This window comes from Podarcis vaucheri (genome assembly GCF_965113315.1).
Source record: "Podarcis vaucheri genome assembly, chromosome: 14".
NCBI classification, from domain to species: Eukaryota; Metazoa; Chordata; class Lepidosauria; order Squamata; family Lacertidae; genus Podarcis; species Podarcis vaucheri.
This window is the reverse complement of record NC_138752.1, coordinates 45,875,930-45,903,369: the sequence shown is the minus strand read 5'-3', so window position 1 is coordinate 45,903,369 and position 27,440 is coordinate 45,875,930. Positions and strand designations below refer to the sequence as shown.

The 27,440-nt window shown below is 46.9% G+C and overlaps 1 protein-coding gene and 1 long non-coding RNA gene across 2 annotated transcripts; one reads left to right on the top strand and one right to left on the bottom strand.

Annotated features, from left to right (window-relative positions):
* Positions 1–6,504: 6,504 nt before the first annotated feature.
* Positions 6,505–25,467, bottom strand: KPNA7 (karyopherin subunit alpha 7). Its single transcript, XM_082199785.1, has 10 exons — positions 25,350–25,467; positions 24,819–24,944; positions 21,234–21,319; positions 19,508–19,776; positions 18,048–18,130; positions 16,357–16,620; positions 13,197–13,430; positions 10,281–10,463; positions 9,249–9,398; positions 6,505–6,713 (listed from the first exon to the last, which is right to left on the bottom strand). Exons 1-10 carry the CDS (start codon positions 25,413–25,415, stop codon positions 6,627–6,629), a joined length of 1,548 nt encoding a protein of 515 aa, XP_082055911.1. The 5' UTR covers positions 25,416–25,467; the 3' UTR covers positions 6,505–6,626.
* LOC309519197 lies at positions 25,123–26,444 on the top strand. Its single transcript, XR_014213745.1, has 3 exons — positions 25,123–25,329; positions 26,061–26,177; positions 26,266–26,444. It is a non-coding gene; the product is annotated as an uncharacterized lncRNA (long non-coding RNA).
* The last annotated feature ends 996 nt before the right edge of the window (positions 26,445–27,440 follow it).

The window sequence follows — 27,440 nt, the reverse complement described above, 5'->3', positions numbered from 1 at the left end:
GCAACATCCGTCACCTCGCTGCAGTTTCTTTACACGAAATGCAGCAAGTTCCCATCCCTGGGCTGGGCGGGGCAGAGACACATTAATAAGCATTTTCTGAGCCTACATTTTATAAAAACACAAGCCTTACAGACTCCGCCTTGGGAGAAGCGAGTGCATTGCATAACCTGGGATGGCAAATAAAGAATCATAGAATCATAGAGTTGGAAGAGACCACAAGGGCCATCGAGTCCAACCCCCTGCCAAGCAGGAAACACCATCAGAGCACTCCTGACATATGGTTGTCAAGCCTCTGCTTAAAGACCTCCAAAGCAGGAGACTCCACCACACTCCTTGGCAGCAAATTCCACTGTCAAACAGCTCTTACTGTCAGGAAGTTCTCCCTAATGTTTAGGTGGAATCTTCTTTCTTGTAGTTTGGATCCATTGCTCCGTGTCCGCTTCTCTGGAGCAGCAGAAAACAGCCTTTCTCCCTCCTCTATGTGACATCCTTTTATATATTTGAACATGGCTATCATATCACCCCTTAACCTCCTCTTCTCCAGGCAAACAAGGTGTCAGGGTGGGATCCGTCCGTTCGCCAAAACCACAGAGATTGCATTTATGATAGCCGCCTCCCCCATCCCTCTGTATTCAACAACGGGTCACGAGTTATAAATCCAACAGGTGAAGCTTTTCTGACGACAAGACATTTAAATTTTTATTTATAACTTATCAAAATATGTGGAAAAGTTTATACCCAAGACCAAGTCTCTTTTTACAATAGATAGACCATTATTATTATTATTATTATTATTATTATTATTATTATTATTATTATTATTATTCCACCCATCAGGCTGTGTTCCCCAGCATTTTAAAATGCTTTAAAAATCTAACCTAAAAGAACAATGGCAAGTGAAGCTGATGAACTATGCAGAACTGGCAAAAATGACAGACAGACTAAGAGAAAAAGACAACAGTGACTTTGAAAAAGAATGGGAACCATTTATATTATACTTGCAGAAACAAAGAAAGTCTATAGACTTGATGGCAGGATTTAAATAAACATTCACATTATTAGTATTAGAAAATGTGTGGGAGATAGAGAAATAATATGATGTATCCATTTTTTAAAAAAATGTTTCTAGGTTTGTTATTGTAGAAATATATTATTAGTAGTTTTTTTTTCTTTTGGAAGGTAGCAAAGTGGGTGAAAGGAGAAACAGACCAGAAGCGGAAGTTGGGGGGAGCCTAGGAGGGGAGGGAGGAAGGAATGCATAGTAAATGTTAGGAATATGAGATGTATGTAATGAATGAAAAAGAAAAATGAATATTTTTATAAAAAAAATAAAAATCTAACCTAAAAAGAAACAGGAGCAAAGGGGGGGGGAGAGAGAGAGAGAAACAAAAAGAAAAGAGAAAATTAGGTCATAACACAATGTAAATTTTAATCCTTTAGGCCACATCCATTCCCACTGTTCCATCTGAAGCCTTTCTGATGAAGAATCAAGGCTGGCAGCTTCACCTGTTGAATTTTTGCTTTCACAAGAGCTCAGAGAGAGACTTTTAGCTACCTCACTAATGCACTAAAATGCAGACATACTTCTTGACTCCAGCCTCTCCCTCACTCACAAATACATGCATCATCATAGCCATATATACCCTGCATCAACCTAATAGGGCAGCTTTACCCAGCCTTGTGCCTTCCCAATGTTTGGGACTCCAACTCCCATCAGCCTCTGCTAGCATGGCCAATGGACAGGGCTGATGGGAGTCGGAGTACAAAACATCCCACCAGGGATGGCTGGTCCAAGGATCGCGCCAGCGATATTGATGGCGTTCAGCAACCCAGTTGGGAAACCTGGCAAACTCGTGTGCAGTTCATCATGGTGACTACGTTGGAGTCAAATGCCCTCCAGGTGTTTTTTTGGGAGCAAGGTGATTAAAATATAATTAGCCAGAGAGATGACAAGAGGATGAGTGGAAGGCAGGGAGGAATCTCAGCGTAACCTGAAAAGCAGCTTTGAGGGATGGGTGTGATGCTTCAGCTCTGTGGTGCATCATTTGGGCTAATTTAGGTAGGCAGAGGATATGACCCCTCACACGACCCCTGTGCCCCACCTATAAACCATGGACGGGGAGCCATGCATGGGAGAAGAGAACATGCCAATCTCAGGTTCTCTCCGTTTCTCATTTTCCCAATCTTAAATTTAGTTCTCCATATTTCCACATCAGTTTGCAATTTTGTTTATTTTTAAGGTCCTCGTGAAATTCGCCAGCGTTTCAGTGCAAATTTCTGGTAATGGACATATCTTTGTACAGTGGTTCCTTGGGTTACAGACGCTTCAGGTTACAGACGCTTCAGGTTACAGACTCCACTAACCCAGAAATAGTACCTCAGGTTAAGAACTTTGCTTCAGGATGAGAACAGAAATCGCGCAGCAGCAGTACGGCGGCAGCGGGAGGCCCCATTAGCTAAAGTGGTACCTCAGGTTAAGAACAGTTTCAGGTTAAGAATGGACCTCCGGAATTAATTAAGTTCTTAACCAGAGGTACTACTGTACGCAATTTTGCCTGATACACACATTTTCCCAAAGCGATTCCCACTAACACAACGTACTTTTTAATGTTACTTTTACTCATATATGAACCTATTTCCATGCATTCCTCTAGCACAGGGGTCAGCAAACTTTTTCAGCAGGGGGCCGGTCCACTGTCCCTCAGACCTCTGGGTTATTTGTGGGGGGGATGAACTAATTCCTATGCCCCACAAATAACCCAGAGATGCATTTTAAATAAAAGGACACGTTCTACTCAAGTAAAAACACACTGATTCCTGGACCGTCCACAGGCTGGATTTAGAAGGTGATTCGGCTGGATCCAGCCCCTGGACCTTAGTTTGCCTACCCATGCTCTAGCACAGCCTTTCTCAACCAGTGGGTGTCCAGATGTTGTTGGACTACAACGCCCATCACCCCTAGCTAGCAAGGCCAGAGCTCAAGGATGATGGGAGTTGTAGTCCAACAACATCTGGGGACCCACAGGTTGAGAATCGCTGCTCTAGCACATGCATTTCTGTACATACTTATTGGCTGGAAAACCGTTTTGCAAAATTCATATTAGGGTGAATTTTGAAGGATTGCTGTGTTTCAGTTTTTGCATTACAGGTGGTGCAAATTTGGTGGGTTTGCCTTCAAATGCAAACTGAATGGGATTTCGCCCCTCTCCCTACCCCACTATCACATCCACATCACACATGTGAAGTCCTCTTAAATCATTCAACAGTAATGAGTTCCTCCAAAGAATCCTGCGAATCCCAGTGTAGGGTGCTGAGACTCCTTCGTAGAGCTACAATTCCCAGCACCCTGAACAAGCTATAATTCCCAGGATTTTGAGTGGAAGCCATGACTGTTCATTTGGTATTAAGGTAAAGGAACCCCTGACCATTAGGTCCAGTCATGGCCGACTCTGGGGTTGCAGCGCCCATCTCGCTTTACTGGCCGAGGGAGCTGGCGTACAGCTTCCGGGTCATGTGGCCAGCAGGACTAAGCCGCTTCTGGCGAACCAGAGCAGCGCACAGAAGCGCCATTCACCTTCCTGCCAGAGTGGTACCTATTTATCTACTTGCACTTGGACGTGCTTTCGAACTGCTAGGTTGGCAGGAGCATTAGAATACTTTAAATGCATGATGTGGATGTGACCGTAAAGTGGCTAAATGATTTTACGATGCAGTCTAGGACTAGGAGTGGAGTTTCTGCAAGTTCTTCTTTGCACAGGAGGTGAGAATTTAGGTTTCTGTGCGCCGACCACAATTGCAAGACCAGAGTTTCCTCAAACTTCCCGTTTCACAAAGGAGAGGCATTACACATCATCTGGTCTGGGAAGAAGCTTGCTTGCGACACTCAGCTGATTTTCTCCACTGGCTCCCTTCACACTACTTGGCTATTAGCCATGGGTTGGAATAGTAAATCCGGAACCAGGAATATGGTCAGGATGACAAGGGATGAGTCAGCCTGTCAATCTCTTTCTCATTTTTCCCATCGTAAATTCAGTTCTGCATATTTCCCCACCAGATTGCTTTTTTTTTTTTAAGCGCTCTTGAACATTTGCCAGCACTTTAGAGTGAATTTATCCTAATATACACATTTCTGGTATGCAATTTTGTCTAAGAGGCATGTTTTTGTAAAGCATAACCCTAATGTAATGCAATTTTGTATGCAACATTCACTAATATATGCATTTGCACACACATTTTCCTCAAACGCACACATTTGTGCACACATCATTTGGCCAGAGAATTGCATCACAAACTTGGGGTAAGTCCAGATTTCGAAGGATAGTTTCGTTTCAGTTCATATATTGTTTTCGAATGTGTGATTTGGATTGGTTTCCATTAACATATGGCCCAAACCAGATTTTGCCACCACCTGTAGGGCACACCTTGGCGTACAACCCCTCAAGTGCTTGTGAATTTTTTTTGAGGAGGTTGTGGGCAAAGCCCAAAGAGGCCAAAAAGAATATAAGACAAGGCCTATGGCCCATCTAGTCCACTATCCTGGTGAGTACTTAAGGTTCCAACCCCTATAGTTAGTTATAATTTGCTGGTAGCCATCTGATTTTACTTTGATTTTACAGTGGTACCTAGGGTTAAGAACTTAATTCGTTCTGGAGGTCTGTTCTTAACCTGAAACTGTTCTTAACCTGAAGCACCACTTTAGCTAATGGGGCCTCCCGCTGCAGCCGCTGTGTGATTTCTGTTCTCATCCTGAAGCAATGTTCTTAACCTGAGGTACTATTTCTGCGTTAGCGGAGTCTGTAACCTGAATTGTTTGTAACCTGAAGCATCTGTAACCCAAGGTACCACTGTAATCCAATTTTAAGCTGTATTTCAGACGATTGCTGGATTGTATGTCTTAATGTATTATATATTTTGATGTTAGCTGCTCTGAGCCCGGTTCTGGCCAGAGAGGGCGGGATATAAATAAAAATTTATTATTATTATTATTATTATTATTATTATTATTATTATTATTATTATTATTATTCTGTTCTCAGAGAGATCAGCCAGATTCCCATTACGGGAAGCCTACAAACATGACATGATCACAGCACTGGTCTTCCCCAGAGAACAACCACAAATACAGTGGTACCTCGGGTTACATACGCTTCAGGGTACATACGCTTCAGGTTACAGACTCCACTAATCCAGAAATAGTGCTTCAGGTTAAGAACTTTGCTTCAGGATGAGAACAGAAATTGTGCGGTGGCAGCAGGAGGCCCCATTAGCTAAAGTGGTGCTTCAGGTTAAGAACAGTTTCAGATTAAGTACGGACCTCCAGAACGAATTAAGTACTTAACCCGAGGTACCACTGTACTTCTTGCAGGAAGGATTGCCAGGACACTGGTAAGACGGCCACAGGTAGCTTCAGTTGCCTCCTCAGGCCTGGGAAACACCCTCAAAGAGCAGCCTGTCCCGTGATGTTGTAAAGCGAAACTCAGCTATTCCCCGCAGGGTCTGGTTTGTTTCTAATGATAGTAAACACCCAGGGTGAGCTGGGAATCTATTTCTGCTCCTTTGGGTCTGCCTCTTTTTAAAGCACAAATTTCATTCAGTGGGTCGGCTAACCGGTTCACTGAAGTTACTTTTAAAATAAGGTTGCGAAATTTTGGAATGCATTTAAACACCCTTATTTGTTTTTTGTTTGCAAAATAAAGAAGCTAACAAATTATTATTGCTGCTAATAATAATAATAGAATTCTGATATGCAAAGGTTTGGCAGGCAGCCCTGTTAGAAACACATTCACCTAAATTAAAGGTAGCCAGAAGACAAAGCAAGCGTGCTAACTATTTTTTTTGGCAGTTTGGTGCGTTCCTATTTCTTCTGTGGATAAATCACAACATAATCGCCCAGTTCCCTCAGAATATCAGGCTACAATGATAACATAATGACTGTCCCTGTATTTTATTAGCTTCAGCATCTCTGCTCTGTGTTGTGTTCTTATTCTCATTCCCCCCCTTTTTTCTGTATACTGAATATTGTGAAAACATATTGCACGTGTGGAACAAACATTCGGCAGAAGCCTGCTACTTGTTGTTTTGGGATTCTTGCTACAGCAGAAATGAGAACTGTTGAACAAGTGACACATCTTTCACAAGTGGTTTGGCCACTCGTCACTTGCGTAAGTAGGTGTTTTGCAGGAAAGCAACAAGCTTTGAGGAAGAGGTTGAGAGATGGGATGTGGAGATCTGTTTTCTGCTTGTTGCACAGGGGAAAGATGTGCAACCTGGAGAATGTCAGCATTTTGCAGGAGAGGTTCAAGCGCAGACCAGAAATTTAGTTTTGCACAATTAAAGTGAATTAGAGTGCTCTGCTGACCTGGTACAACAATTCCGGTTTTTGTTTTGACTTTTTTGCAATTAAAAATATAGCAGGCAAATCTAAGACTACTCTCCCTGAAAGAGCTGGCTTGAGATGCAGATTTGTACAAATGCAGGATTTATTTTTACATTATTCATTCATTACAAAAGCAGTATTTATTCATTACAAATGAACCCCATTCCCCTGGTGGTGCTTTTAAATAGCCGAGTCAAACGTGGTGCCTTTCACCAAGTCAAGAAAGTGTGTTGTGGGCTGGGTCTCCCAGTCAGAATTTAAAGCAGTCTTGCATGTCAGTCAAGAAAGGTGAAGGGGCTGTTCCTTCGCCTGTTTCTGAAACCGAGTTTTCAGCTTGCTGATGATGAAGAGGTCAAGTTGGAGGAGAAAGAGAAGAGGGGACAATCATTGAACTGCACGGCCTCTTCAAACCTGCAATAGATTCTGCAACTGCCAAGTCCCCCATTCCAAAAATCCCAGTTTGTTATGCTACCCAATAACTCTCTAGCAGTCTTCACAGAAATATACTGCCCAGGAATCGGGGAGAAGAGAGAACTATTCTGTAGTTTGCAGGAATGCTGTCTTAGATAGTCAAAACTCTGATCCACCTATCGTATTTTTCGCTCTATAGGACGCACCCGACCACAGGACGCACCATGTTTTAGAGGGGGAGAACAAGAAAAAAAAATCTCCCCCTCTCTGCTCAGCACCCCTTCAGCGAAGCGGCAGGAGAAACGAAGCCCCTTCCATTTCTCCTCCCACTTGGCTGAAGGGGCGCTGCGTAGCTCTCCCTCTCTGCTGAAGCCGGGAGAGTCTTGCTCTCCTGACTTCAGCAAAAGGAACCTGAAGCCTTCGGAGCGCAGCGCGAGTTCCCGCTGCACTCCAAAGGCTTCAGGCGGCTATCCCTGAAGCCTGGAGAGCGAGAGGGGTCGGTGTGCACCAACCCCTCTCGCTCTCCAGGCTTCAGCGAAAGCAATGCGTAGCCTCCGGAGCGCGGAGGGAGCGCTCCCTTGGCGCTTCGGAGGGTTCGCGTTGCTATCGCTGAAGCCAAGGAGCCTGCATTCACTCCATAGGACGCACACACATTTCCCCTTAATTTTTGGAGGGGAAAAAGTGCGTCCTATAGAGCGAAAAAGACGGTACTTTAGTTCTGTCAACACTGGCCGGCAGCATTTATCCAAGATTGCAGGCAAGGTATCTTTCCTAGTCCTACCTGGAGATGCCATTTGGAACTGAACCCAGAAAAACCTTCTACAGGCCAAGCAGATGCTATCCTGTTGCCCCGCAGCCCCTTTTCCTGACGTCACCCAACTGAAGAAATCTTAGCCAATGAATTGTGCCGCTTGTCACTGGCTGGCTGTCTCGAGTGCACAAATTTAAACAATTGTTTTGAAGCAAGAGGTGGACTTTGGTTTGCGGTGAGGAGGCCAACGCCTTCTCTCGTGGGTGGGAACTATTCTTCAAACTTAGATATGTCAGCTTCAAGGGGGATCCTTTAAATCCTGCTGTCTGGTTAACTGGGGAACTTTTAAATAGAGCCTATGGGGAAATGTGTGGGGACGCGGGTGGCGCTGTGGGTTAAACCACAGAGCCTAGGACTTGCCAATCAGAAAGTCGGCAGTTTGAATCCCTGCGACGGGGTGAGCTCCCGTTGCTCGGTCCCTGCTCCTGCCAACCTAGCAGTTCGAAAGCACATCAAAGTGCAAGTAGATAAATAGGTACCGCTCCAGCGGGAAGGTAAACGGCGTTTCCATGCGCTGCTCTGGTTCACCAGAAGTGGCTTAGTCATGCTGGCCACATGACCCGGAAGCTGTACGCCGACTCCCTCAGCCAGTAAAGAGAGATGAGCGCCGCAACCCCAGAGTCTGCCACGACTGGACCTAACGGTCAGGGGTCCCTTTACCTTTACCTATGGGAAAATGTGTGCATGTTTGCGTTTGGAACGAAAAGAAGTTCTCTGACTGAGTTCTGCTGTGGAGCTGCAAGCCTGTTTCGTGCTAAGTTCTTGGTGACAGGCTCTAACAACAGGAGGGAGAGAAAATGTCACAGTTGCATTATGAAAAACAAGGCTCGCTTTTTTCTCTGCGCTGGCAACCTCTTGTACTATCCCAGCCAGATTGGCATGTAAAGACAAGGCTTTATGATGTTAGCCGCCCTGAGCCCGGCTCTGGCCAGGGAGGGCGGGGTACAAATAAAATTGTATTATTGTTGTTGTTGTTGCATTTTATTGGGGGAAAGCTGCATAAAAATGCTCACTGCCCAACTGTTCCCGATTCACTCCATTATGACATGCCTAGGATGGAAGGGAATACGATTACGTAATTCTGATATCTCTAGGTAAATGCAATAAAAAAAACCCTGACCATTAGGTCCAGTTGTGGCCGACTCTGGGGTTGCGGTGCTCATCTTGCTTTATTGGCCGAGGGAGCCGGCATACAGCTTCCGGGTCATGTGGCCAGCATGACTAAGCCGCTTCTGGCGATCCAGAGCAGCACATGGAAACGCCGTTTACCTTCCCGCTGGAGTGGTACCTATTTATCTACTTGCACTTTGAGGTGCTTTCAAACTTCTAGGTTGGCAGGAGCTGGGACCGAGCAGCGGGAGCTCACCCCATTGCGGGAATTCGAACCGCCAACCTTCTGATCAGCAAGTCCTAGGCTCTGTGGTTTAACCCACAGCGCCACCCGCGTCCCTTCTGATATTTCTAGTTTTCACTAATTTCTCCCCTTCCTTTTGTGTAAGGTTATTTTTGGGCTTTGCTATGTTTCCATTAAGTAAATAAAATCTTTAGGGCGGAGGCAGGAATTACCCAGCTGCAGTGTCCTCAACTCTCTCTGCTCAGATGCTGGACCGTCCAAAATGTGCAGGGAGACCAATGCCAGCAGCTACTTACGTTGTCGGGAAAATATTTCTCAATGAGGCCCAGGGCAGCTCGGTAGACAAAGGTATTCTCGTGAGTCTGGAGGGCTTCGATCTTCTCCAGGCCCCCAAGCTCTTCCACCAAAAGGCAGAGCTTCTGCGTTGCACCCAGCTTCTCAGCAGCCTAATATTGGGATACAATGCAGGGTCCATCTAGTTCAGTATTGTCTACACTGATTGGCAGCAGACCCCCTATTTTTCCAGGTGGAAAGCCCTGCCAGGAGATGCGAGGGGCTGAACTTGGATGCAAGGCTACTGATCTGCCTGCAATCCTGTGCCAAAGAGGAAAAACTGTGTACTTCCTGCAACAGCATTGATTCCAGGTTAGAATGCTGCTCAGTTGTTCTGGACTGGTTGGATGTGGAGGAACGGTGGGAGGAACCAACTGGTGAACCTTCAAGGGAAGAAGGCTCAGAGCCAGAGGAGAGGTGGTGGGACAATGAGGAGCGGTCAGAGGGAGAAGAAGGAGAAGCCTGGGAAGAGGAGGTGTTGGAAGCTGAAGAAGTAACGGGGCTTAGTGAGCAGGGAGACTCTGTGGCAGAGAGCAGTCCAGAATCAGAGGCAGAAGCAGAAGGAGGCCGAGAGAAAGAGATGAGTCAGGTTGGGGAAGAGTCGTGGCTGACTTTCCTCCTGCTACAACAAGCTCCCCTCCCCGGCCCCCGGTCTCCAAGAACCTGAAGAGGTAAGACGACAGCCAAGCAAAACAGGCAAGATGAAGAAGCAACAGATTGCTTGAGGGAAAACCAGAGAAGTAGATTTAGAGAGGTGTGGGAATGTGGAGACCTTCTGTTCTGCCTCACTGGGGCAAGATGTACTACTGGGAAGGGTTGCTGGGCTTACTAGGCCTGAGCTGTTTGGTTTCTTTGAATAAAGAGTTAACTGCACGGACACCTGGTGAGTTATTGCTGACCTGCTCCAGACATCTGTCTGCCCCCCCCCTCCGCCCCCAATATCAGTTCTCCCAGGAAGCCTACCAAAGAAGCAGCGATAAAACATGCACACTTACCAGGAAGAAACTAGAGATGCTGTCCAAGACGACGAGGATAATTTTGGCATCTTTGATAGCCAGCAAGTTCAGCAGAGGTTTAAGGACGCCTGCCTGGACCATTTCCTCCACCTGCTGCTCCGTCCCTCCAGTGGTGAAGTTGGCAACCGCCCACACAGCCTCCCTTTGGGCCCTGATGTCTCCCTGTTGAAGGTGGGGAAGGATACGCAGGCAAGTGAATACAAGAAGGCTGCAGATCAGCCGGTTCTAGTACAGTGGTACCTCGGGTTACAGATGCTTCAGGTTACAGACGCTTCAGGTTACAGACCCCGCTAACCCAGAAATAGTACCTTGGGTTAAGAACTTTGCTTCAGGATGAGAACAGAAATCGCGGGGCGGTGGCAGTGCAGCGGCAGCGGGAGGCCCCATTAGCTAAAGTGGTGCTTCAGGTTAAGAACAGTTTCAGGTCAAGAACGGACCTCTAGAACAGATTAAGTTCTTAACCAGAGGTACCACTGTAATTTAACAGTGAACAGCGCTCAGCATGCAACAGCTGATAGCAGGACTCTCACCTATCCTGCACCAACGAAAGCAGAAACCACTTACTATAAATAAGGCATGACTTGCTTTATACGAAACGTGCATTTATTTTTGTTTAGCAAGACTTATATACTGCCTAATCAGATTTGGAAACCTTTGGCCCTCTAGATCAGTGTTTCCCAAACTTGGGCCTCCAGCTGTTTTTTTGGACTACAATTCCCATCATCCCTGACCACTGGTCCTGATAGCTAGGGATGATAGGAGTTGTAGTCCAAAAAAACAGCTGGGGAGACCTAAGTTTGAGAAACGGTGCTCTAGATGTTGAACTGTTCAACAGTGGAACCATCTCCTTTGGGAAGTTGTGGACTCTCCTTCCTTGGAGGTTTTTAAGCAGAGGTTGGATGGACATCTGTCATTGATGCTTTAGCTGAGATTCCTGCATTGCAGGGGGTTGGACTGGATGACCCTGGGGTCCCTTCCAACTCTACAGTTCCATGATTCTATGAACTACAACTCCCATCATCCCTGGTCACTAGCCAGGCTTCTTTCAATTTGTAGTTCAGCAACACCTGGAAGGCCAAAGGTTCCCCACATCTGCACTAAGCAGTTTACATACAATGTATAATATTCATAAAAATTCAAATAAAGTCAACATAATTTATTACATTTGCTTGTTAAAGTATCAAAATAGATAGGGTTGACTGTTGTTTTTTAAAAGCAAGATCCGTACATAATTAAACAGCCTGCCTGGATAGCCTTGCCTAATCAGAAAAACTTTTAGCAGAGCAGCCATCGAAAACAGTGCAACAGATGTCACCTGTCTAATATTTAAAAACTTGCATGGGTTTGGCAGTCATGTCATGGGCAGGGGCCAAGAGTATTGCAGAAGCACCCTCCAGTTCCAGAGATTTTCACATTCCCCTAAACATCTATGATACCATAAGGACATTCTTCTTTCATTTAAGGTGGAGGGGAATGCAGATTCTCAGGAAGGGCAACCCTTTTCTGTGTGTACTCGGTGTTACGTATTCAGTGGTCTGTGTTTGTCTGAGCTTGAGTCTGGACTAAGGATTCTGAGCTCCTGTGTTCTGATTCGATACATGATGTCCAATCACAGAACATTTCAAGACTGGGGCCTCTGCCATTGGCCCTTGAACTCTGAGTTGTGATTCGCAGCTTAGAAGTTTAGACAGCCAATCACGGGGGGAGTGGGAGTGTCCCAGGCATTCAGGAATGTATACAGTGGTACCTTGGGTTACGAACTTACCGTATTTTCCGCTCCATAAGACACACCTTTTTCCTCCTAAAAAGTAAGGGGAAATGTCTGTGCGTCTTATGGAGTGAATGTGCGGTCGATCACTGGCTCCCTTTCCGGCCCCTTGCCCAGGCCTCCATTGTTGAATTTTCTGCAGACGGAGACTGTTTGTTTCCCCAGCGACATGTGACTGGCTGATTAGATTATCTGTCTGGAAACTGTAGAAATGGTTCCCTTTCCTTTCCTAAAAAAGCTGCAGAACTGTGAGTTGAACCCCATAAAAACAGGATTTTCCCCCTTTGCAAAAGAAACTGCACGACTTTGAGCTGATCCTCAAAAAACGGGGCTTTCCCCCTTTCCTCCTCTAAAAACTAGGTGCGTCTTATGGTAAGGTGTATCTTATGGCGCAAAAAATACGGTACAGTGGTGCCCCGCAAGACGAATGCCTCGCAAGACGGAAAACTCGCTAGATGAAAGAGTTTTCCGTTTTGGAGGTGCTTTGCAAAACAAAATTCCTATGGGCTTGCTTCGCAAGACGACAATGTCTTGCGAGTTCCTGCTGGTTTTTTCCCTCCCCCCCCCTTTTCTAAGCCGCTAAGCCGCTTATCAGCTGATCCGATCAGCAGATAAGCCGCTAAAAGCCGCTAATAGCGCTAATAGCGCTAATCCGCTAATCTGTCAATGGGCTTGCTTCGCAAGACGAAAAAACCGCTAGACGAAGAGAATCACAGAACGGATTCTTTTCGTCTTGCGAGGCACCACTGTAATTCATTCCGTAGGTCCGTTCTTAGCCCGAAACTGTTTTTAACCTGAGGTGCACCTTCGCTAATGGGGCCTCCCGCTGCCGTTGTGCTGCCGGCACGCGATTTCCGTTCTCATCCTGGGGCAAAGTTTGCAACCCTGGTTACTACTTCTGGGTTAGCGGAGTTTGTAACCTGAAGGGTTTGTAACCCAAAGCGGAGGTACCACTGTATAAGCAGTTGTTTTGCCCCTATTTCCCAGTTAGGCAGTTCAAGAAAGGTTCTTGCTGTTATCGCTGTGTCTTGCCTCTTGTCTTAACACACCCTTCCACCAACATTTAGCAATTGCCAGCAGCGTTCCCCAGCCTGAGCAAGGGAACCCAGGATAATGCGAAACGTTACCTTCTCCAGCAGCTCCACCAGGGGAGGCAGAAGGCCGCAAGTGATGAGCTGCTGTATCTGGCTGCTGGGCCCTGCAGCAATGTTGCTCAAAGCCCAGGCTGCCTCCTTCTGTATGGATGGCTTAGGGTGGTGCAGGAGGTGTGGCAAGACAGACAGCACACCAGCGTCGATGGCCATCTGTGTCTGCTCGTCTGTGCCAGTGACGATGTTGCCCAGAGTGCGGAGAGCTGGAGTCTGAAACAAAAAACAAGGTGCAGAAAAAGTATAGATTAACCAGGGGTGCTGGAAACGCCACCAGTATTCTGAGCATAACTCTCAAATACAGGGATGGTTGGATGGATTTGTGCATGCGAGTTCCTCTCAAGCTCTCATTTTTCCAATCTTCTCCACATACATTTGTGAATTAGGTCAAGGTAAAGGTACCCCTGCCCGTGCGGGCCAGTCGTGTCCGACTCTAGGGTTGCGTGCTCATCTTGCTCTAGAGGCCGTGAGCCGGCGCCGTCCGAAGACACTTCTGGGTCACGTGACCAGCGTGACGAAGCTGCAGCTGGCGAGCCAGCACCAGTGCAGCACACAGAAACGCCGTTTACCTTCCCGCTATAAAGCGGTACCTATTTATCTACTTGCACTTAGGGGTGCTTTCGAACTGCTAGGTGGGCAGGAGCTGGGACCGGAAGACGGGAGCTCACCCTGCCGCAGGGATTCAAACCACCGACCATACGATCGGCAAGTCCTAGGCACTGAGGTTTTACCCACAGCGCCACCCACATCCCTATTTGTGAATTATTTTTCCTTAAAAAATTCACCCACAAATATATGAATTATTTGAAAAGCAATTGTGATGAACAGATTACGCTAGTAGGAAGTTCTGTAAGGAGGACTATTTGAAATATTGCAAGAAAGACTATGAAGAGAATTATCAGTTAATGATAATTGAGACTAATAGAGAAATTTATAATGAAATGAAAAAGATATTAAGCTACACCTTTGTAAAGAAGCCCGAAGCTTTTTTATTAGGCATGGTGGGAAAAGACATCAAAAGAAAGGATTGTAAAATCTTCCAGTATGCGGTAACAGCAGCTAGAATTGTGGTGGCGCAGAAGTGGAAGCAGGAAGAAGGCCCAACGATAGCAGAGTGGAGATTAAAATTGACGGAATATGTGGAGTTAGACAAATTAACAGGGAAAATTAGATATATTAAGGACCAAAAATTTATAGATGACTGGGGAAAGTTTTCGGATTATCTGGAGAACAAATGTTTAGTAAGTACAACGCTAGTAGGATTTAAAGAGGCACTGTAAAGCACTAATAAGTACTGCTTATTGGAAACAATGTATGAAGGGTGGTATTAATGGCAGTATGAACGATTGGAATGTGTTACAAAGAAACAAATACGAATGAATGTCAAGGACGTTGTAGGAAGTCCAAAAGTATGAGATGTACCAAATACGGATATATTGTATATATATGGGAATACCAATAAAATCTTTTAAAATGCAAAAAAAAAGAAAGAAAGAAAGAAAGAAAGAAAGAAAGAAAGAAAGAAAAGACTAATAGAGAAATTAAGAAATGAAGAATAAGTGATAAAGAATGGAAAATCATCAGAGGTTGTTGATGGAAGTCTAAAATATTGTATAAAATAAGAAGGTGTGTTAAAGGATTGTTGAAAATGATATGTAAAAAAACCAATAAAAATGTATATAAAAATATTAAAAAATTCACCCACATCTTAGTGCTAAGTTCTCTCGATTGACATGCTTTTGCAGGCTATTTTCCCCAATGTAATATATTTTGTGTGTTATGCATACAAAACAATACAGCGTTTCTCAACTTGTGCCACCAGGTGTTGTTGGACTACAACTCCCATCATCCCTGACCACTGGGTCCTGCTAGCTCGGGATGATTGGAGTTGTAGCCCAGCAACAGCTGGCGAGCCAAGCATCAGAAACACGGCAATGTATTATCATAAGAAGTATTTGCATCTTAATACCCCAATATTTGCATTATTGTACTCGTTACCTGGCCAGAGACCTGCATTGTAAAATTCAGAGAAGTGCAGGTTTCGAAGCAAGGCTGTGTTTCTGTTCTCGTGTTGTTGGGATGTGAACTGAACTGAATTTTTGGCCCATCCCAACAGATGACCTGTGCCATCGAGGGAAAGGGAGAAATATATTTAGCAGTAGCCGGCAAGACTATGTGGCACTGCTTTCCCTAAGTGCCTCTTACGCGGGTGGCACTGTGGTCTAAACCACTGAGTATCTTGTGCTTGCTGATCAGAAGGTCGGTGGTTTGAATCCCCACAATGGGGTGAGCTCCCGTTGTTCGGTCTCAGCTCCTGCCAACCTAGAAGTTCGAAAGCACGCCAGTGCAAGTAGATAAACAGTTGCCGCTGCGGCGGGAAGGTAAACAGCATTTTCGTGCGCTCTGGTTTCCATCACGGTGTCTCGTTACGCCAGAAGCGGTTTAGTCATGCTGGCCACAGGACCTGGAAAGCCGTCTGTGGACAAACACTGGCTCCTTTGGCCTGTAAAGCGAGATGAGTGCCGCAACCCCATAGTTGCCTTTGACTGGACTTAACCGTCCAGGGGTCCTTTAAAAAGGTAAAGGGACCCATGACCATTAGGTCCTGTCGTGACCAACTCTGGGGTTGCGGCGCTCATCTCGCTTTATTGGCCGAGGGAGCCGGCATACAGCTTTCGGGTCCTGTGGCCAGCATGACTAAGCCGCTTCTGGCGAACCAGAGCAGCACACGGAAACGCCATTTACCTTCCTGCCTGAGCGGTGCCTATTTATCTACTTGCACTTTGACGTACCCGTATTTTTCGCTCTATAACAGGCACCCGACCATAACACGCACGTAGTTTTTAGAGGAGGAAAATCCGTAGGCATGCCACCCGTAGGCATTCCCTCCATAACATGCACAGACATTTCCCCTTACTTTCTAGGAGGAAAAAAGTGAGTGTTATGGTGCAAAAAATACGGTACTTTCAAACTGCTAGGTTGGCAGGAGCAGGGACTGAGCAACGGGAGCTCACCACGTCAGGGGGATTCAAACCGCTGATCTTCTGATCGGCAAGTCCTAGGCTCTGTGGTTTAACCCACAGCACCATCTGCTTCCCTCCGGGGGTCCTTTACCTTACCTTTTTTCACCTTTACTTACCAGGACTGGCAGGTCTGCATAGGCCAGGAGCTGCACCAGCCGCGGCAGCACCCCAACCTCCACCACCACATGGATGCGATCATTGGAGCCGTCCGTCAGGTAAGAGAAAGCCCAGCTGGCGTCCGCAAGGATGCCCTCATCGTCATACTGCAGAAGGTTCATGAGCATGGGGAGCACCTGCTGCACAGCTCCCATGGGAGGATACGGGTTTTTGCCTCTGCAGAGGTTGGACAGAGTCCATGTGATGTTGCGCAGGAACCCAACCTGGAAAACCAGAATTATGTCCAAGGAAACCATTAGCTGAAACCAGAGTGGGGAAGCAGAACTTCCAAAGACTCTAGGGCCATGGATAAGCTCGTAGCTGTCAACTTTTCCCTTTTCTTGCGAGGAATCCTATTCGAAATAAGGGAATTTCCCTTAAAAAAAGGAAACATTGACAGCTATGGATAAGCTATGCTTGCTGAGAGAAACATCACTTCCAGAGAACAGCCAGCCCCTGAATTTTGGAGTAGGGTGGTGGGGAAATTATTACATTCACAGATTGCCTTCCACATGTACGTCCGAAGGCAATTTACAGACATACAATCATATCTCGGGTTGAAGTCACTTCAGGTTAAGCCCTTTGGGTTGTGCTCCGCAGCGACCCGGAAGTAACGGAGCATATTACTTCTGGGTTTCATCACTTGCGCATGCACAGACGCTCAAAATGATGTCACATGCATCCACGGAAGTGGGCTGCGTTCACTTCAGGATGTGAACGGGGCTCCGGAAGGGATCCCGTTCGCATCCAGAGGAACCACTGTACCGTACTTTTCCGTGTATAAGTTGAGGTGTGTTTTTTAATAAAATAATTATGATAAAAATTGGGAGTCGTATTATACATGGATAGTGCATAGTGGGGACGTGGTATTGGTTTCTGTCATGAGCTGGAGATTGCCAGCAGCTATTGGGCGTGTTTTGGGTGGCTGTGGCCAGGGTTGGTGTTAATTTGCAATTAGGTGGGCAATTGGCATCTTCTGCCAGTGAGGGGGCAGACAATCGGTTGCTTTCGCGACGTGTGCGGTTGTCAGTGTAGGTCAGGCTAGTGAGCGACATTCTGCAACCCCCCCCCCAAAAGAGCTCAACAACTCTGGGCCACCCCTAATAGGGGGTGTCTTATACAATGGGGGCATGCAAGTTATACATGAAAAAATATGGTATGCTTCAAAAGGCTAAATTTCTAAAACAACAACTACAGTGAAACCTAGGGTTAAGAACTTAATTCGTTCTGGAGGTCTGTTCTTAACCTGAAACTGTTCTTAACCTGAGGTACCACTTTAGCTAATGGGGCCTCCTGCTTCAACCGCGCGATTTCTGTTCTCATCCTGAAGCAAAGTTCTTAACCCGAGGTACTATATTTTTTTGGGGGGGGGGAGGAGAATGAATTCCTATGCCCCACAAATAACCAAGAGATGCATTTTAAATAAAAGGACACATTCTAGTCATGTAAAAACACGCTGATTCCTGGACCATCCGCAGGCCGGATTTAGAAGGTGATTGGGCTGGATCTGGCCCCCAGGCCTTACTTTGCCTCCCATGGATTAACCTGTCTTCTCAGCTCCAGAGAACCATATCTATCTATTTATCTATCTATCTATCTATCTATCTATCTATCTATCTATCTATCTAACCAGGCGGAAGCAGAAACATACCGGAGTGCAAGGTGTCACCAAGGACAGGAGTGGAGGGATTACATTGAAGCTGATCAGCACATCTCTATACTGTGGGCCGTCACCTACGTAGGATAAAGCATTGGAAATGGTAGTTACTCTCCGGGTGGGTGAAAATAGTGAAACACGGTCATCTCTCCCTGAACTATCCGTGGCGGCTTATATAATTTAATTTTCTAAATGATATTTCAAATATTCATTTAAACAACTTTAAACCAATGACTTCGCTTCTTCTCTTTCAGTGGTTCATTTTGCATACCATACATCCCTGCATATTTTGCATGAACTATACCATTCAACAATCCACCATGCACCTCCTGGGTTTGCTGATCGGAAGGTCGGTAGTTCAAATCCCCACGACAGAGCGAGCTCCCACTGCTCAGTCCCTGTGGACAAACACCGGCTCCCTCGGCCTGAAAGTGAAATGAGCGCCGCAACCCCATAGTCGCCTTTGACTGGACTTAACCATCCGGGGGTCCTTTACCTTTTTCACCTTATTACATCCATCAAAACTTATTTACACTGTTGAATTTATTATAATGCTACCACTATTTTTAAATGAACACAATCCTCCCCCCAATATGGGACATTCTATGGCCTTTTAGGGACACTGGCGGTGCTGTGGGTTAAACCACAGAGCCTAGGACTTGCTGATCAGAAGGTTGGCAGTTCGAATCCCCGTGATGGGGTGAGCTCCTGTTGTTCGGTCCCTGCTCCTGCCAACCTAGCAGTTCGAAAGCACGTCAAAGTGCAAGTAGATAAATAGGTACCGCTCCAGCGGGAAGGTAAACGGCGTTTCTGTGCGCTGCTCTGGTTCGCCAGAAGCGGCTTAGTCATGCTGGCCACATGACCCAGAAGATGTCCGCCGGCTCCTTTGGCCAGTAAAGCGAGATGAGCGCCGCAACCCCAGAGTCGGCCACGACTGGACCTAATGGTCAGGGGTCCCTTTGCCTTTACCTTATGGCCTTTTAAATGTGTTTGTGGAAGGGGCATTCTTGGTTTGTTTTTATTGTGTTATCTATTGTGTGTTCTCATTTTGTATTTTTAGGTTGTGAACCACCACCCTGCAACCTGAGGTATACAAATCGAATAAATAACAAGAATCGCAACCCTCCCCTACTTCACTTCATTGTGCCCCTGGGAAAGCCGTAAGGTTTTCTGCTGACCAGGCAGGATGGACCAAGAAGTCTCCACGTGAAGTTAAGTGTGGACCCTAGAATGTTCTGGGCACCCTGTGTTGGGAACCAGTCACAAGAGAACTGGGTTCCAGCATGGGCAAGCACCCCTTGAACTGGGATTGCCTGCTTTTATGACTGAACTAGCCTGGCATGTTGATGGTCTACTTGTTGGCTCCCCCAAATGTTGACAGTTTGGCTCTCACTGACCAAGACCCAGCAGTTCATTGGCTGCCATCTTGGAAATCCAAAAGCACCGCCACTTACCTGCTATGTTCCCCAAGGCCCACACAGCCTGCTCACAGATATGCATCTTTGGAGAAGACAAGATGACTATCAAGCCTTGCACGGCATTGGCCTCCACTACCGCTCTGGTCTGTTCAGGTGTCCCAGAAGCAATGTTAGTGAGCGCCCAAGCAGCCTCTAGCTGCAAGCTTGGAGCGTCGTGATGATACAAAAAGTCCACAAGTTTAGGAATGACTCCAGTTTCAACGACTTGGTCAATGGGAGGGTTCTTATGTTGAGAGAGTAGTTTCCTGTGGATGGGGAGAAGGATGAGAGCCTTAATCTACTATTTAGCACAGGTCGGCTGACTTCAGGCTTGCAGGACACACTTTTTAAAAACAAACAAACCTGAAGTCCCAATATCCGGCAACCAGAACCATGAGCAAAATAGTAGCTGGCTGAACAGAGTGCCTCCGTAAGGCCAACACAAGCTCAGCCCAGTAATTTGTAATCAGCACCAAAAAGAAGTCCATCAATCCTTCCACACTAAATTCCACTTCTGGTTTTCCCTTTCATTGTTTCTGCAGCAATTTAATTTGGGGAGGGGGAGACAGGAAAGCTTTTCAGTTGTAGCTATTGGTAAACTACTCAGAGTCAGAAACTTTCGTTGCTCACCCAGAGAGTTACCAGGGAACTCCTAGTTAACTTCTACTGCTCCAGATTTTGCAATGCCAGTAGAACCACGACAGATTCAAAGGCCAGTGAATACAAAGTCTACATATATAGGAGTTCAAGCTGTGGCTGCACACTGTTGCAGAAAAAAATATACATTGGCGGCTTCAAGTGCAGTGAGGCAATTTCCCTTGATTCTGTTGGTCCAGATCCTACCTGCCAGAACAGGATAAAACAAGCTTGCTCCGTCTTCCGTGTGACAACCGTCTAAATATAGTCTCCTCCTATCCAAGCTAAACATGCCCAACTATCTCAACTGCTCCTCCTAAGGCTTGGTTTCCAGACCCTTAATCATCTTGATCACCCTCCTCTGCAGCTTGTTAACATCCTTCCCAAATTGTGGCTCCCAGAACTGGACACAGGACTCCAGGTGTGGTCTGACCAAGGCAGAATAGAGCAGCACTATGACTTCTTTTGAGTTGGACTCTATACTTCTGGTGATTCAGCCTAGAATAGTATTAACTTTTTTTGCTGCTGCATCACACCGTTGACTCATGTTAAGCTTGGCGTCTACTAAGACCCCCAGACCCTTTTCACATGTACTACTGGCAAGTCAGGTGTCCCCCATCTTACATTTGTGCATCTGCTTCTTCCTACTTAAGTGCAGAACCTGACATTTGTCTCTATCAAAATTCATTTTGTTAGTTGGGGCTCTGTTCTCCAATCTTCTAAGGTAATCTGGAAGCCTTCCTTTGCGATTTCTACTTCCTTCCATCTCTCCCTTATTACATCTCAGCTCACCTGTAAGCTTCGTTCGGTTCTGCTGGGTAGCAGAACAGACTGGGGCTCTGCAGCTGTGGCAAGGAAACCTTTGCCCTGCTTTGCCATCCAAGATATTTCAGAAGGCTTAGCAATCCCAGCAGAGGCACCAGGGAAGAGCTTAAAACAGTGGCAGCTCACTTGTGGCCCTCCAGATGTTGCTGGACCACAACTCCCATCATGCCTTGTTGGCTGGGAGGTGTAGTCCCAACAATATTCCAAAGGGCACTGGAATTGGGAAAGCGGTGTTAGAAGAATCAGCTTTGCCTTCACATACCTGATGGACATGGTTGCCTTGAGAAGAAGATGTTGATCGTCTGATTTCAGTGCCTCAACTATTTCCTCCAAAGGAATTTGAGCAACCTGGGTTAGGGAAGAAGGGAATTATGAATCAGGCATGACAGAGACCACAAGACCAACCTACTGAATCAGTTTCCTGTGGATGGGGATTAGAATCTTGTTCTCAAAGTAGCCAACCAGATGACTCAATGGAAAGCCAGCAAGAAAGACATGGTCACTTGGGGCATAGAAGAAGAAGAAGAGTGATATCCTGCTTTATCACTACCCAAAGGAGTCTCAAAGCGGCTCACATTCTCCTTTCCCTTCCTCCCCCACAACAAACACTCTGTGAGGTGAGTGGGGCTGAGAGACTTCAGAGAAGTGTGACTGGCCCAAGGTCACCCAGCAGCTGCATGTGGAGGAGCGGGGAATTGCACCCGTTTCCCCAGATTACGAGACTACCGCTCTTAACCACTACACCACACTGGCCATGGTAACTTGGGTAGGTTGGAATCTGTTGTAACTAGCTGTCATGGACAACCTTCTCCTCCAGGGATTTGCCCAATCCTCTTATAAAGCCATCTAAGTGTCAAGGAGGTGGTTTCTTTCCTGAGTTCTCCCTCCAAGCTACTTATCAATCACACACAGGCACCAAAATGGGTTACCAGGCTCTATTGGCTTCTTCTCTGGTATCAGCTAAAGGCAGTGGCGTAGCGTGGGGGGTGCAGGGGGGGCAGCTGCACCGGGTGCAACATCTGGGGGGGGGCGCGCTCGCACTCGCAGCTCTCTGCCCCTACCTGGCTCACTCACTCTCTCTCACTGCAGTGCTGGCTGTGCGAATCCGATCCGAGCCGCTGGGTCGCCGCCCACTGTGGAGGGGGTGGGTGCCAGCCGTGCGGTGCGGAGAGAGAGCGAGGGACTATCTGGGGGAGGGACAGTGCAGCGGCTGCCCAGTGTAGCGCTGAGCACGGGAGAGAACGACACCAGACCAGCCCAGGCAGCAGCAAGAAGCAGCTGGCAGCGGCGGCAGGTTAGGGGGTGCAAATTACTTGCCTTGCCCCGGGTTAGGGGGTCAAATTACTTGCCTTGCCCCGGGTTAGGGGGCGCAAATTACTTGCCTTGCCCTGGGTGCTGACAACCCATGCTACGCCGCTGGCTAAAGGTAAAGGTAAAGGGACCCCTGACCATTAGGTCCAGTCGTGACCGACTCTGGGGTTGCAGCGCTAATCTCGCTTTACTGGCCGAGGGAGCCGGCGTTCAGCTTCCGGGTCATGTGGCCAGCATGACTAAGCCACTTCTGGCAAACCACAGCAGCACACGGAAACTCCGTTTACCTTCCCACCGGAGCGGTACCTATTTATCTACAGTACTTCCACTTTGACGTGCTTTTGAACTGCTAGGTTGGCAGGAGATGGTACCAGCTACAGAACAGCAAACAGCAAGTCTAAAACACAGTGTGTTCTCTCCCATTAATGCGGAGATTTATAGGGGCTGGGGGATGCTGGCAACCAGCCAGCCCCCTTAACATGCTCCCACTTTGGGGACTAATTGTTGCTCCCTGCCTGAGGGGCCCCACCCAGCAATACTTGATCACAGGATCACAACTTTGACAGCGAGTTCCATAATTCAACCGTGAGCTGCATGAAGAAGTCCCACCTTTTATCTGTTCTCAGTCCTCCAGCTTTTTCGGAGGCTCACCAATTCTAAAGTTACGAGGGAGAGAAAAACTTCCTCAGTCAACTTTCTCCATGCCATGTATGGTTCCATAAACTTCTAAAGACTTTGGGGTTGCGGCACTCATCTCGCTTTCAGGACGTGGGTGGCGCTGTGGTCTAAATCACTGAGCCTCTTGGGCTTGCTGATCGTAAGGTTGGTGGTTCGAATCCCCGCAACAGGGTGAGCTCCCGTTGCTCTGTCCCAGCTCCTGCCAACCTAGCAATTCGAAAGCACGTCAAAGTGCAAGTAGATAAATAGGTACCGCTGCGACGGGAAGGTAAACGGCATTTCTGTGCCTCTGGTTTCCGTCATGGTGTCCTGTTGCACCAGAAGCAGTTTAGTCGCGATGGCCACATGAGCCGGAAAGCTGTCTGCGGACAAACGCCAGCTCCCTTGGCCTGAAAGCGAGATGAGCGCCGCAACCCCATAGTCGCCTTTGACTGGACTTGACCATGCAGAGGTCCTTTACCTTACCATAAACTTCTGTCGAGGTGCTTCTGACTTGCCTTTTCTCTAGAAGGATCAGTCACAACTGCTACAAGCTTTTCTGGTAAGGGAATTGGCTCCACCCCCTTGATCATTTTGGTTGCTCTGGCCAGGAACGACAACAACAACTGGGTGGCATCCTGATCTAAAGTGGTTGCATAAACCCAGCCAGATGGGCAGGGTATAAATAATAAAATTATTATTATCATTAAAGTGGGTTGCAGCAGCAGCCCCATCACCATACAAATATACGGTAGTGGGTCTCCTATTACCATAGGCGCCGACTCCATGGGGCCTGAGGGGGCTCGAGCCCCCTCAAAAAAAATTGGGGGGGCTCAGCCCCCCCAATAATCTCGGGCGCCCTTCCAGCAGAGCGCCGCCGCCGTCCCCCGCCTCCTCCCCACCTGCTCCCTCGCCAGCCAGCCAGCCAGCCGCGCGCCCTAGTCGGAGAGCCCCGGCCGTCCCCCGCGAGATTAGGGAATCCCCGGGGGCGCGGGGCTCCTGCCTCGCTGCTTCGCAGCACCACCGCCACTGCCAAGGCACTGCCGGGGGGAATTTCCTTCCTCCTGGCGGTTTCAGCGGTTTAGGGCCGGAGCGGAGGGGGCTCGCCCTCTCTTCTCCGGCTAGCCCCACGTTTCCCGCATATCAGCTGTTCCGGAGCTGATTAATAGGTGCAGCACGCTCTCCCCTATTCGCTCACGAGGAGGCGGTGCCACTTTATTTGCATATTCATGAGCTTATTTATTATTCATGAGCTTTCCCGGGCCCCCCCCCCAATATTTTTTATAAGTCCGCGTCCCTGCCTATTACCTATTTAGACCAGGGGGGTCGGGGGTCACATCTGGAAATTCTGAAGGCTGCTGCTATAGAGCAGTTAGGCTAACCAGTGGCCTTCCAGTCCAGATGTGTTGGACTATGACTCCCATCATCCTTGGCCATGCTGGCTGAGGCTGATGGGAGTTTGAGTCCAACTATATCTGCTGTGCCACATGTTAGCCACTCCTCCCAGAATATACTTCCTCTCAGTTGAGAGGAGATAGGATAGCCATCTTCAGATATCTCAAGGGCTGTCACATGGAAGATGGAGCAAGCTTTTTTCTCTTGCTCTGGAGGGTAGGACTCGAACCCATGGCTTCAAGTGACAAGAAACAAGATTCCAATGAAACATACAGAAAAACTTTCTGACAGTAAGAGCTGTTTGAGAGTGAAATGGACTCTATTGGGAGGTGGTGGCCTCTCCTTCCTTGGAAGTTTTTAAGCAGAGGTTGGATGGCCATCTGTCATGGATGCTTTAGCTGAGATTCCTGCATTTCAGGGGGTTGGACTAGATGGCCCTCAGGGTCCCTTCCAACTCTACAATTCCATGATTCTGTGTGCATACCTGGTTCTTCTCTGGTGTGAGGTCATCTTCTGTGCTGACACTGATGTTCCTCCGCTTCAAGATCTGCAGGTCCTTCCTCGCCTTGCGAAGTTCAACTTCCGTTTCCACTCTTTGCCTTCGCATTTCCTAGAAAGGGAGACAGTCAAGTATTGCTAAAAAAAACAAAAATAAGTGTTACAGTCTTGGGGTGGCCGTGATGACAGGGCCAAGTCTTAGGTGTACACATTGTAGGGCCTTCATCTCAGCAGTCTAATCTAGGGAGGGGCCTCCAACTGTTTTGAAGAGGGAGGGGGGAATCAAGCCCCTAACAGTAATTCTAGCACCAACTTGAGCACTATGCTGCAACATTCTGTTGCAGTTCCTACTGCCTCAATTATATGGAGATTCCCAGTCTGCAAATTCCATGCGCAAAGCATAAGTCTGCATTTCTGGTCTGCTCCCCTTACTGCACATGCCCTGCTGCTTTCTGACCCATCAGCCAGCCTAGCTAGAGACTCGTTTCTCAGTCCTGGTAAGATTCCCCATACTTACTAGAAGGTTTTTGCCTCTGTTTTTGAATTTCTGCATCCTCTTCTCTTGCTCACTGGTGACTGGCATCTTCACAGCTGTCTTCAGGAGACACAAAACGGCCGACGGGGCTGCCTGGCACCTAAGGAACCAGTGTCAGATTTTGTTCTGGGTGTTCCAGACCGTTGCTGGCAGAATTAAATCTGATTTTGTGCTAGAATAACACAGGAAGGTGGTGGATGTTTGGTGGAAGGCAGGGCGAGAGGCGGGGAATGGATGACCTACTGCAATGCGCTCTATGTGGGGCTACCTTTCAAGGTGACCCGGAAACTACAACTTATCCAGAATTCAGCAGCTGGACTGGGAGTGGCCACCAAGATCATATAACACCGGTCCTGAAAGACCTACATTGGTTCCCAGTATGTTTCCAAGCACAATTCAAAGTGTTGGTGCTGACCTTGAAAGCCTTAAATGGCCTCGGCCCAGTATACCTGAAGGAGCGTCTCCACCCCCATCGTTGGACACTGAGGTCCAGCCCAGAGGGCCTTCTGGCGGTTCCCTCCCTGCGAGAAGCCAAGTTACAGAGAACCAGGCAGAGGACCTTCTCGGTGGTGGCACCCTCCTATCAGATGTCAAGGAAATAAACAATTATCTGACTTTTAGAAGACGTCTGAAGGCAGCTCTGTTTAGGGAAGTTTTTAATGTTTGATGTTTTATTGTGCTTTTAATATTCAGTTGGAGCGACCCAGAGTGACTGGGGAAACTTAGCCAGATGGGCGGGGTATAAATATCATCATCATCATCATCTTCATCCCAGGGGGAGAGACTGGGAGAAGAAATGGAAGCTCTCAGGTAAGAGCTGAAAGGGTCCACCACTTTCTGTGCATGATAAGGGAATTACCCTTGAGAGAGGACTATGTATTTTCGTTCTTTCTTTCAGGCTGTCATATGGCTGGATTTTCCCAGACATCACCGGGATTTCAAAGGCAGAATTGGCATCCGGGAAGAATTTCCAGAAGGTGGCACTTTGTCCTGGATCTTAGGCAAGTCAGTCAAACAATCGCGGGTTTGGGGTTGTTTGGGTTTTTGTAAAAGAAAAGCTCAAGAACTTTGGGGTTTATCTACAAAAAGCTCGACAAAACAACAACTTTCAGGGTGTCCTGGTTTTCATTTTTTGAAATATTGCAACCCTACTTTCTCTCCCTTTTTTGCTTTTAATTTAGATTAAATTTTATTTATACCCCGCCCTCCCTGACCAGAGCCAGGCTCATGGCAGCGAACACCAATAAAATCACAGTAGAAACATAATAGGGGAAAAAGAGGGGGGGGGGGGAAGAATTGCATGCAAAAGTGTGTATGCTGGGAGAAAATAGCACTAAAATTGTCAGACTGGGCATAGCTACGGGTACTACATAATACCCGTATGGCAATTGTAAGAACCTGATAATTTAGTGTAGCAGCACCTAAACTTTGGAACTCCTTGCCCTTGAGATCAAGCAGGCGTCTTCACTATACCCTTTTTGGTGCCTGCTAAAATGCCGTATTTTTCCGTCTATAAGACGCTCCCATGTATAAGACACCCTCATGTATAAGACGCTCCCTATTTTGGGGGACTCCGATTTAAGAAAATGGGGGGAGATGTATCTGTGTATAAGACGCCTCAAAAGTTTTGACATTTTAAGGAAAAAACCTAGTCTTATATACAGAAAAATATGGTAATTCCTGTTTAGACCAACCTACCCAGATGCTTAGCATGTCAAGGTAATTTTAATATGTTTTAGCATTTTATCTTTCGTATGTTTTAAAGAAGTTTTGTAAGTTTTGTAAGTTTTTCTTGAATTTACTGTTTTAGATTTTGTAAACCGCTTTGTTTTTGTTTTTCCAATCAAGCAGTGAATACATTTTATGAAATAAATAATAAATAAAACACTGATGAATTTTAAGGACTCTTTTTAAAAAATAGAACTCAAGACTGTAAAAAGGAACCTTATAACAAAACAAAAAAAATGACAGGAAGAGAGAAGAATCCAGAAATCCAGATAACTAAATGCCAAATATGAAGTCTCTGCAATGCAACAACTGAAATAGTTAAATCCAGAAACTCGTCATCATCTA

Coding starts and splice junctions, on each gene's coding strand:
- KPNA7 (XM_082199785.1), bottom strand. CDS start 25,415: ATGCCAGTCACCAGTGAGCAAGAGAAGAGGATGCAGAAATTCAAAAAC. Junction 24,945..25,349: donor ACAGAGGCAAAAACCTTCTA/GTAAGTATGGGG, acceptor CTCCCTTTCTAG/GAAATGCGAAGGCAAAGAGT. Junction 21,320..24,818: donor TCACACCAGAGAAGAACCAG/GTATGCACACAG, acceptor TCCCTAACCCAG/GTTGCTCAAATTCCTTTGGA.